Here is a 12,139-nt window from a genome sequence, read left to right on the forward strand (position 1 = left end):
AGAGGCTGTTCGGATTTGGAATTCTCTCCTGATAAAGTAGGATACATAAAAACATAACCATGTTCTTTAAGTAAACTCTTGTTCACCTGAAACTTGCAAGCCCATTTTTAATTTTTGAGGTCCAACGCAGAAACATTTTTAGGAGTGCATTTTGGCTTTTGGTGTTTCACAAAAAACTCACAAACATCACTCTACCACTGGGTATTCTGCAGGAATCAGATGGTAGCTGGTAGATAACCTCTAGGTCTACACACATACAAACACAAATTCACACGCAGACACAGAGAGATGCACACACATTCAGCAACACATAAACTCATATGCTATCAGGAGCAATCTATATCAGCTCTGCACCTCTCCAAAGAAATTACCAAGAATAGTAGCTTTACTCACCAGAGCTGTAAATCCATTGAAGCAGGCAAACCAAATATGCCCCAGCACACTGGCAAATGTCTTGTAGTAGAAGTAACGGAGGAACTTGCAGATCCGGAGGTACGACCACCGACCATGGACCAGAAGGAGACGCTGCAGGTAGCTAAATTGTGCCAGGGCATAGTCACTCGATTGGACCGCCTGAGTCCCTTCCTGACCACTGATGCCAACTCCGATGTCAGCAGCTGCAAATGGAATAGCAGAATAACAAACACTATCCTCAGTGTCTCACATGGTCAGCTATTCATCTTCCATTGAGAGGCTGAAATCTTTCTGTATTGGTTCAAATTCCCACATAATATTGTTGCTGTTGTCATTGTTAACCAATTCCATTTCTGATACACTTACAATATGACATTTCTGGCTTAACCCATATATATCAGTGTCTTCATGCTATCACTCGCTCATGCAGTACGCAGTATTCACACATGCAACCTGGGCATCATCTTGGACTCCTCTCTATCCATGACCCACCAAGTCAATGCCGTCTCTTCATCATGCTTCCGCACCCTCTTCCTCCTGTGGAAGATGTTCAAGTGGATAGCTACTGACACGAGAAAGACAATCACCCACACACTCGTCACCAGCAAACTGGACTACGGCAATGCACTCTGTGCCAGCTTCACCAAGAAACTGCAATCAAGACTACAAAGAGTCCAGAACGCAGTAGCCGGACTCATCCTGGGCATCCTCCAACACAGCTGCATCTTCTCCCAACTCAGAGACCAACAAAGGCTCCCAGTCAACAAGCCCATCACATACAAAATCTACAAGGCACTACATAACATAGGACCCGAATACCTCACCCACCGCCTCACCTTCTACGAACCCAACAGACATCTCCTCTCCACCAAGCTTGCCCTCGCAGCCATCCCCACAATCTGGAAAAGCACAGCAGGAGGAAGATCCTTCTCCTACCTGGCAGCCCGGACATGGAACACATGCCTCTCAACCTCTGAGAGATCACATCACTGAAGCAGTTCAAGAAGGACCTCAAGACCAGGCTCTTCGACTGAACAGCACATTCATTACAGCACCTTGAGACCCTATGGGTGATTAGCTGCACTTAATAAGTCTCTGATTGATTGATTGATGCAGGCTCTAGATACTACTGGACATGGACAAACATGCAAGCTGAGTATTGTACGTGTTTACACGCTTACTGCTGCATGGAGAGGATGGGATAGGATGGGCTGCAGAGGTAAGGGATTATCAGGATTTGTGGTGGTGAGCAGGAAGAAATGGCGTTTAACAATTTTCATGAAAACTTGGTGCGTGGGCGAGAAATGTAGATTGAATATTAGAACTTTTAATATGGTGGGGTGGAAAGCACAAAACTGGCATGTGGCACGAAAGTGGTGTCAAGGCAGGTAGGAGGTGGTTAGAAGCAGAGCACAGAGTCCAGGTTTGGATGTATTTGGAAAGTAAGTTAAAAAGCTAGAAGGAAGTTGCCGTGAACATTTTTGAACACGTCAGTGAGAAAATTGTGAATGGCATGGTGATCGTTGCTAGCCACACAGTCTGTAAGCGGTAGTAGGGCAAGGGCTGATGCAACGAATGTGGAGTAGCTGTCAAAATTAATTATGACGTTTTAGTGGCTGAGACAATTTGAAAATGCCGACCAGGGCGATGTTTCTACGTTCCAGCTTGCTAACAGCCACGGCTTTGAGTTATTTTGCTGTAGTGAAATGGATGGTTGTGAAGGTTTTATGGATTCTTCCATGTGTATGAAATAAGGTGACAAAAAGAATGCCAGGAAGAAAGAGGATGAAACGTTGTAGGAATGGAAGAGAAGGAAATGCAGAAAAGTAATTCACTTCTCTTTTGGAGAAACTCTGTATGAGCCATCCAACCAAGAAGCTAGACACATTTGAGACTGAACGTTTTTAGAGATGAAATGAAAAAGATGATGTGTGCCATCAGCATAGGGAAGAACCTCGAGACAAGATGGCACTGATTAAGAATGCTTGGGGATCCCTATTGGTAAAGGGGGCAGCTGGGGAATGGGATGGGCACCAATACACAAAAGTGGAGCGATTAGCTAGATTAGGGTAATGCCAGTTCAGTCAAAGCCTTGTATACTAAAATATGCGAGGTGGTGGACATAGCAGGATGGTCCACAGTGTCTAATGCAGTAGAGAGTGTTTGTTTGATGAGAGCAGACCAATGGTGTTTGAGGAGGACAAAACTGAGACTGAAAGGGATTTCAGAAGTACTGCAATGAGAAGTATGGGGTGGAACTGATCATAATGAAGCAGTCAAGTGAAAAACAGGAGTGAGGTGTCTGGTAGTAGATGTTAGCAGAACCATTTTTAATTGAGAAAAAAATGTTTCTGCCCACATCTAATGCCAAAGTCATCCTACTCCCATTTCGGTTAGTTGCAGGATTGTGCCCTGATAGAAAATCCTGAATCGATGAGCGGTGTGCTGCAACGTGGCTCTCTTCATTGCTGGTTACCCACTAGTCGAGCAGTCCACCCTTCTCTTATTAAAAAAGCACACCTTCCTTGATCTCAAAGTAAGCCAGGAAGGCGCGGCGTGGCCCACCCATTCTAACTATATGACCAAAAGCCAATCAGAATTTAACAAACCCAGGGAACACTTCAGATTCGTTCGAAAAAAACTCATAGAAGTTTGTTTCTTGTGACACATTTTGGCCCAGAACTAATTATATTTGTCTATTGTCTTTCTCACACTCATCTGACTTACTTTCTGCCACCTCCTCCCTGTTAATTTCACACAACACTATTACCAGTATCATGGGTATTAGTAAATTGATGCATACTTTTATTCCAATTACATATAGGGCCTTAAATATCCAATGAAAACGTGATTAAAGTGAGAATCATGGTTATTTCACATGATTGTCCAGTTTGACCTGATTTCCCACCAAGCAATTTCACTACGTTTTACCACATGAAATATTGTGGGTTGCGTTTGAGGGGCAGCAGGAATGTTTGTTTTCCAGTAGGAGCTATAGTTCTGATGTAGCCAAATCAGTACTACTGTCATGCTTATAATGGGGGCCCTAAGATGTTTGTTTGACAGTGTGACAATACAGTAGACCAGTCCACTCACCCATTTCAAGACTGACCAGACACCCTTGGGTAGAAACTTACTTTTGATCATGTTGACATCATTGGCTCCATCCCCAATGGCGAGTGTTGTGGCTTTTTGGTGCCTCTTTACTAGCTGCACAACAATCGCTTTCTGTTTGGGTGTAACTCTGCAACAGATCACAGCCTGACAACGAGAGGCTAGATCGACAAAGGCCCTTTCCTTCAGAATTTCTTCATCGTCCTGCTGCATTTTCCTCTTCAGACCACACATTCTTCTCCAACTCTCAACGATGGATGGTTTCCTTTTCTTCTTCTTGTCTTTTGTACCTAGAATTTTTCCCTTTAAAAGTATTAAAAGTAATGATGAGAACCCTTTCTAATTAAGTAGATACATTAGAGATAAGGGCAGAACTCAAATAGCACTCTCGCATGCTTACGTATTTGTGCGTAAAAGGTCACATTATATGTCAAATGCTGCTAAGGCTCTGAATAAATTAAAGTTCTTGTGCTAAAAGCACAACTATTCAACATAACCATGTGCAATTTTACCAAACTGTCCTGTGGTTTTCCTTCAGTAAACCCAACAGTCTTTTGTGGGTAGTCTTTGTTTTAGTAGCCTAACCAGTAGATTACTAGGCTCTATGGGTCTGGACTGCATTCTTGGTCACTACTACCGGGTTGCCAGGTTATGGAGAGACTTCGGTATGGTTGTGGCTGAATCTTTGTTGGAGGTGGCAGACATTGCAACCGGCAGTGGTTTCATGTTTGCTATAAACACCGGGCCTCTGCCCTCAGTATTTGGTATTCGGCCAGACTTCCGAAGAAACTCTGCGGGACAGGCTTATAGGGAGAGCTCACCAAGACAAAGGTGTAGAAAAATACTGCTTCGACTGAGGCTGGGGATTGTCATAGTCACTTGAGAAATTCCTTTACTGTGCCAAGCCTGAAAGACATGCTTCTGGTCTGGCGGGCAAAAGAGGTATCTTGCACAGCCCAGAAGACAAACACAAAACCCTTCTGACTTCATCGGTGTGGAAAAGTACTCCAGCAAAAGTTTCTCCCTGAGCTACGAGAAACCCAGTTTTACCTGAGTCTCAAGGAAGTGATGAGTTTAGAGTTTATTGTGATACTTTCAGCTACATAAGCCTTTCATGCAACAGGTAAATACAATTCAATAAAATCATTAATTGAGATACAACTTTAACATTTTGAAAACAAGCAGAGAAGCCATGAGAACATCAAAGGAGTGTAAATACCTGTGCTGCGCCTAGAACTACATAACCCTTATAGAATCAAGTAGCACACTTTTCCAGCGTGTTGCACTGGGCTGTGCCCCTGCAGTACCTTCAGATTTTTCACTTTTTTCATCACCCGGTTTTGGGATTTTTTTACTGTGGTGAGCCTCACTACCGGTGTCTCACCCACAGTAATCACACTGTAAACGGACTGCACTTGTTTACCACCAGTGTCTGCCTTTTAAGATAAGGCTGCTGTGACATACCAAGGGTAGGGTACACTTGGCTGGTTACAAATGAACATGTGTGCACATGCATGAGCACGTGTGCGGACTGCGTGTGGAAGACTTCTATTGTGCACAGCTTTGTAACAGCGCACAGGTAGCTTGCCAAATGTGGGCTCTGCAGGGGTAGGTATTCCTCTAGGATAGGCCTTATAAGGGTAGTATACACTATTAGGGAAAGTCAGTGTGCTTTACTGTTTTAACTATAGTCGCACTCCATTATACACATAGGGAGGGAACTTTCTTAGAGTGTAGTTTCCCATCTCCTTGGTCTAGAGAGACCACTGACCTCTTGAATTAGAGTGTAACCCGAGCGAGAGAATCAACTTTGCCACTTCCAAAATTATAACTGTATATCTTGTGGGTCACTTAGAGTTTTCATATTTTCCTGACTCAGAGACCCAGGTCTCTTGTCACCCTGCTGTGTCCAGTAATTACATTTTCTCCAGAAGCAGGAACAAAGGCCGTCCCCATACTAAAAGGAACAATTAGCACTACTTCTCCTTGACCCTGAGGAAGAAAAGGGGTGCAGCGGAATGCTCTGTATCAATCACTCAGCTGTCACACTGCATCAAGGATGGGTCTGCCCAAGCCCCATGAACAATGAAGATTGCCCAGACAGCTGGAGCCAAACCATCGGGCCGCCTTTGAAAATTCTAGTGTACAGGTCCCTGGCAGTGATGTCAGTGAGGGGTGGAGCTAAGACTCCTGGAGGTGATGTGACCAGTGGCTCATTGATGACCCCATTTTGTCCCAACATGCTGTGCATGAGGGGTGGAGAGGTGATGTGGCAGCCCAGGATTTGTTAGGGGTGCCTGTCTTCAGGAACATTCCTCTCCCCTTTAGAAACTTGTGCACAAGGGGAAGACTTGTTCTTGCTTGCAAACTTTGTATCGGCTTGGCTGCCTGACTGTGGGACTGCCATGGAGAACTGGAGAGAGGAACCCCCTGCCCCTACTCAGGACCCAGGACTCTGTCCAGTTGAACCAGGACCAGTGGGTCTCCCCAAGGGCCAGTGAGGCTGGCCCCTTATTCCCCCTAAGGACCAGTTTGGGGAAGCCCTGGACTTTTCTCCACCCACCAACAAAGTTATAAAGGGGAACTGGCACAGGGAGCCAGGAGGACCAGCTTTTGGCTGACTACACTGCTTTTGAGGTGAGGAGGTTCTTAAAATTGCCCCTGGTGGATAGAGCCCGCCATCAGGAGTGAAATGAGCTCAGGATAGTCCTAATTGGCCTGGCGGGCCCGCATAATGGCATTTTAAAGTTTGGTGACCTTTGACCTAATTTCCTCCCTTGGAGCGTGTGGGGCTCCACTGCCGTGTGAGTGATCTCCTCCGAGGTGGACCAAGAGCCAGGGGATGGCCCCAAGAAGATGGGGTTGATCAGGCTGGGGGAATGGGCATGCGTGGGACCACTCCCTGTTCTGCTTCCTCGCCTGTGGACCCCACACCCCCAGGCAAAATTCAGTGCTGGAGCCAGCACCCCATCCCATGACTCACAGGTGCTGCAGTGATTTGTGGAAGCACCATTGTGCTTCCCCAGAGTTTTGGGCTATGGGGGGAGCGCCATTGGGCCCCCCATGGAAGGCTGGAAGGGCCCAGGACCACATCCCAGGGCCCCTCTAAAGAAGAGGAGGATGATGGAAGTGCCACCATACCACCCCCCACATGGTCCATACTCCCCATGTCTGGGGGGAACGGGAGGTGGCCACCCTCGAATGGGCGCCTGCAGACCCAAATGCAGGTTGTGTGCTCCCGCTGCGACACACGTTTGTGTTGCCAGCATGGGGAGCCAGCGATGGCAGCCAGAGGTGGGCTCCTCGAGCTGCGATCCACCAAAGGCAACAACTGGGAGGCCCGAGTGGGACCAGGTACCCCCACACCCAAAGGGAAAACGCGATGCAATGTTGCAGTTACAGGAAAGAAAAGAGGAAAACATCACTGCAGTTCTCCACGGTGCTGCGGGGGAGCCGCTACTATAATATTCACTGCACTTGGGAAACTCATCCCATAATGCATTGCATGCCTTTCATTTGATTCACATTTTTGTCCATAACTCTGTGGTGGACCTAGGATGATTGGGCCACCACCAAAGCGTTCAGCATGATGTGACTCTTTCTCTCTGGATCATCTTCTGGGTCCCCACCCTAGGTTGCAGTGGAGGTCCAAAATCATCACCTTCCCTTGTTTACGTGCATTTTCAAGCTGTCCAGTGACTGCAGCTTTTGCTTTACAGCTGGGAATAGTCTGCCCTCTGGGTGCCTTCAGTATGATAACATTTCAGAAAGCCTGGAGAGCCTTAAAATGTCTATTGCACTCAACCCTCTAGGTGCTGATTATATGGTTACACTGTAATGCCTTTTAATGTGAATAGTTGTAATGCCGCGCTCAGACGCGGCGTCTCTTTCTGTCCTCGCGGATGGAACGCGCTACTGATACTCGGAGCGCCGTTCCCTGCGTTTTTTGACTACACATTTGGGAAGCATATATTTTGCTCCCGGTTACGTGCTACACTTACCTGTAGCCCTTTTTACTTCTTTTTGTTTTTGGTGGGTTTGTCTGGTCCTTTTATCTGTCTCTGTCCATGTTGTGTCCATCTTGTCTTCTTCGTGTTTTTGTCCCAGCATGCTCTGTTTTTCTTTTATACTACTTTCTTTTTCCTATACTGATCTATGGGCTCTTCCCAATTCAAGATGGTGTCCTTTCCTTTTCCTGTGATGTCACTTCCCTTTGCTCAGTATATAAGCCAGTCAGTCTTGTTCCACCTTGCGTTGCAAACACTTCCTTCTGGATGTGCTGTTCGCTCCTGTTCTTTGTTCCTGCTTTTTGCCTTGGGAGATTTTTGCCGGTTCTTTGTTCCTGCTTTTGCCTTGGGAGATTTTTTGCCTATTTTTGTTTCCTGTTGTTTATTCCTGTTTTTTCTTGTTTTTCTTCAGGAGTTCCTGTTTGAGGTTTTTTGCCCAGTGTTGGGGTTGTTTCCCTCTGGGACTCCTTCTGGAGGGTACGGTCTGCTTTGGCTTAGCCTGTCAAGCGGTACTGTGGCTACTAGAAGGGGTCGCCCTTATCTGGGAGTATCCAGAACCTGTAGAAGACTTGGTGTATTCGCCAACCCGGTATCCAGAGGTGAGAAGTACAGCGCAGTACGTAACAGATTGCAACGCCAAAAGATTCCGCGTTGCGAGATTGCCATGGAAGATCCACAGGGAGAGGCGTCAGAAAATGCTCAAGCCATGTTGCAGACTGTCCAACAACAAGCCCATGAGTTACAACAGTTACGGGCAGAGAACACTGTGCTACGACAGGTCTTGTCTTCCCGATCAATGGACATACCACCCGTATCGGCCACTACTCCTCGATATTCTGGAGATCCTCTAAAGATGAAGGAATTTTTGGACGCCCTGACGGTTTTCTTTGCCTTTCGTCCACTCCAGTTTTCTTTGGATAAAGCTAAGGTGGGCTATCTGATCAACGCCTTGTCTGGTCCGGTGCTTGGTTGGGCGACTCATCTGGTTTCTGCAGAAGACCCAGTCCTGGCTAATTATTCCGCTTTCCTGACTCTTTTCAAACAAATGTTTGAGAGACCTGGGGTAGAAGCAGCAGCTGAAGAAGCCTTATGTGACATTCAGCAGGGTAATCAGGATGTTCTGCAGTATATAACCCGCTTCAAACAGCTGGCAGCTGAGGCCTTCTGGGTGGAACGCACCTTCATAACACTTTTCCGCCGAGGCCTGCGTGAAGAAATTAAAGATGAGCTTGTACATTCTTCTCCAGCTTGTTCTTTGAAGGAATTAATGGATCAATCTATGAATATCTATGAATATCGAATATAGACTTCGAGAGTGCAAGATGGAGAGACGTAGAACGCAAGCTCCATACCAGTCTGGTACCTTTCGTGCTAGCAGTCGGCGAACGGAAGATATTCCATCCGAAGCCCTTCCAACTCCTCCTGAAGAACCCTTGCAGATAGATCTGGTTCGTGGGCCATTGACGGAGTCAGAAAGAGAGGAACAACGACGAAAGGGACTTTGTCTGTACTGTGGTAAGGCTGGCCACCTGATCCGTAACTGTCTGGTACATCCCTCACGACCTGCGGGAAACACCAGCTCCTGTCCCCTGTAAGGAGGAAGGAGATGGGAGGAGCTGAAGTACCATCAATATGTTCCTCCAAAGAAAGCATGTCTACCCTGTTTATCCTCCCGGCCAAGTTACAAAGTTCACAAGATCAAGAAGCACACCTTCTGGTTCTCCTTGATTGTGGATTGTGGACTCTATCTGGATGAGACCTGGGCTACGAGTAAAGGAATTCCCCGCATTCTTAAAGAGACTCCTGAGCAGGTTCACACGGTGGATGGCTCTCCGTTAACCTCAGGACCTGTGGTGGCCTCAACTCCTACTCTTTGTTTGACATTTGGGGGGCATCAAGAACATGTTGCCTTTGATGTTATAGCCTCACCAAATCACATCATGATTTTGGGAATACCCTGGTTAGCCCGACACAACCCCTATATCAATTGGGAAACAAGAACTATGGGCCAGATGTAGCAAGGGTTTTGCGAGTCGCAAACGGCGAAAAACGCCGTTTGCGACTCGCAAAAGCCACTTTGCTATGTTGAAATGCATTTTGCGAGTCGGATCCGACTCGCAAAATGCATTTCCGAATCGCAAATAGGAAGGGGTGTTCCCTTCCTATTTGCGATTCGCAATGGTATGCAATTCCATTTGTGACCGCGTATGCGGTCGCAAATGGAGTCGCAGTTACCATCCACTTGAAGTGGATGGTAACCCATTCGCAAACGGGAAGGGGTCCCCATGGGACCCCTTCCCCTTTGTGAATGGACCCCAAAACATTTTTTCAGGGCAGGGAGTGGTCCAAGGGACCACACCCTGCCCTGAAAAAAACGAAACAAAAGGTTTCGGATTTTTTTAAATGCAGCTCGTTTTCCCTTAGGGAAAACGGGCTACATTTAAAAAAAAAAAAAAACTGCTTTATTTAAAAGCAGGTCGCTAACATGGAGGCCTGCTGACTACAGCAGGCCTCCATGTTAGCGAGTGCCTATACTCGCTATGGGGCCGCAATTTGCGACCCACCTCATGAATATTCATGAGGTGGGTCATTGCGACCCCATAGCGAGTTGCAGTCGGTGTCTGAGACACCGTACTGCATACCAAATTGCGAGTTGCAATTTGCGAGTCGGAAGGACTCGCAAATTGCAACTCGCAATTTGGTTTTTTCGTACATCTGGCCCTAAATCCCTAACGTCTTCATTTTGTCAACAGAATTGTTATTCCACTACTTCTTATTGGACTCCCAAAAGGTCCTGTCAGTCAACTAAGGATAACACTAACTCTATCAATATGATTCAGGGAGTTCCAGATTGTTATCAGGAATATATCAGGATTTTTCAGAAACCTAGTAATCCTATTTTACCGCCTCATCGCAGTTATGCCTGTGCTATTCCTTTAATTCCTGATGAAGTTGTCCCTTTTGGTCGAATGTATTCTCTGACAGACCAAGAAAAGAAGGTGCTAAAGGAATATTTAGACGATAACTTGCACAACGGTTTGATTGCTCCTTCCACGTCCCTGGCTGGGGGCTCCTCTTTTCTTCGTCCCAAAGAAGACCAAGGATCTGCGTCCTTGTGTTGACTTTCGTGAACTCAACAGAATAACGATTAAGGATCGATATCCGCTGCCTTTAATCAGAGATATATTAGATGCCATTCAAGGAGCCAAGATATTTACAAATTAGACTTACGGGGTGCCTATCATCTCCTTCGGATCAAGGAAGGAGATGAATGGAAGACAGCTTCCCGTAGTGGGCACTATGAGTACCGTGTTATGCCTTTTGGACTGACCAACACCCCTTCTGTTTTTCAACGATTTATGGATTCAGTGTTCTCTGATGTACTCAACCAATATGTAGTCATTTATTTGGATGATATCTTGATATATTCCTGTGATCCTGAGCACCATATAAATCATGTCCTGCAAGTCCTGGAAAGGCTCAAGAAAAAACAATTGTTTTGTAAACCTGAGAAGTGTGAGTTCCATAAATCTGAAGTAAAGTATTTGGGGTTCTGTATTAATCAACACAGAATATCCATGGATCCTGACAAGGTCAGTGCCATATTAGATTGGCCTTCTCCAATGTCCATTAAGGAAACGCAATGTTTCCTTGGTTTATCAAACTTTTATCGTCAGTTTATTCTGAACTTTGCCCACCTACAAAGTTTCATAACACAAACAATTAAGAAAGAGAACCTGAAGAAGGGTTTCGTTTGGACCAAGGATGCTGAAAGCGCGTTTCAAGAATTGAAGACAGCCTTTACCCAAGCACCTGTGTTGCGTCATCCTGACAATACCAAGAAATTTATTGTTGTGACTGATGCCTCTGACAGAGCTATTGGGGCAGTTCTGCTACAAAAACAAGACAACGATGGACGGGAACATCCTATCTTTTATCTGTCTCCTATCCTATCAGAGGCTGGACGCAATTACTCTGTACTGGAACGAGAACTACTCGCGCTCAAAGTAGCTTGTAAAGAATGGAGGCATTTCTTGATGGGTTCCAGAGAGCCTTTTGAAGCCAGGACTGATCATCGTAATCTCCAATGTCTTCGGAGTTTTCAGTGTCGCAATAGTCGTCAGGCTCGATGGGCTTTCTTCTTTAGCCAGTACGATTTCGTGATCACGTACATACCTGGTTCCCAGAATTCAGTGGCAGATGCCTTATCCCGCAGATATCCTGACATAACCCAGAACTCCTCTCCACCTCTTATTGAGTCTAGCAGAATCATCGGAGCTACTCAATCTTTTCAAGAACGCGTTCAATCCGAGTACCAGTTTCTGTCTGCTTCAGAATGGGATAGAGTGACTCCTTTTTTGCAGAAGAAGGACAACTACTTCTATCATCAACATGCTCTTTTTCTACCAACCAAGAAAGTGCAGACAGAAGCTCTACAAATGTGCCATGATTCTCCTATAGCCGGTCATTGAGGTATCAGGAAGACCCAGGAGCTGCTTCAGCGATCTTTTTGGTGGCCTTCGCTTAAGACAGACACTGAGACCTATGTGTCAGCATGCCCAGTCTGTGCTCAGACTAAGACACCCCGAACTAAGGTGGCAGGT

General features: G+C 46.1%; 1 protein-coding gene across 1 annotated transcript in view; it reads right to left on the bottom strand.

The window, feature by feature from the left end:
• Positions 1-12,139, bottom strand: part of ATP8B3 (ATPase phospholipid transporting 8B3) — a 481,840-nt gene that overhangs the window by 83,774 nt on the left and 385,927 nt on the right. Inside the window, exons 22-23 of the mRNA XM_069217044.1 lie at positions 3,552-3,831; positions 394-617 (exon numbers count right to left, since the gene is read on the bottom strand). Of these exons, the coding sequence (XP_069073145.1) occupies positions 394-617; positions 3,552-3,831 (504 nt within the window). The remainder of the gene's footprint in view (positions 1-393; positions 618-3,551; positions 3,832-12,139) is intronic.

Source organism: Pleurodeles waltl, chromosome 12 (genome assembly GCF_031143425.1).
Source record: "Pleurodeles waltl isolate 20211129_DDA chromosome 12, aPleWal1.hap1.20221129, whole genome shotgun sequence".
Taxonomy (NCBI): domain Eukaryota; kingdom Metazoa; phylum Chordata; class Amphibia; order Caudata; family Salamandridae; genus Pleurodeles; species Pleurodeles waltl.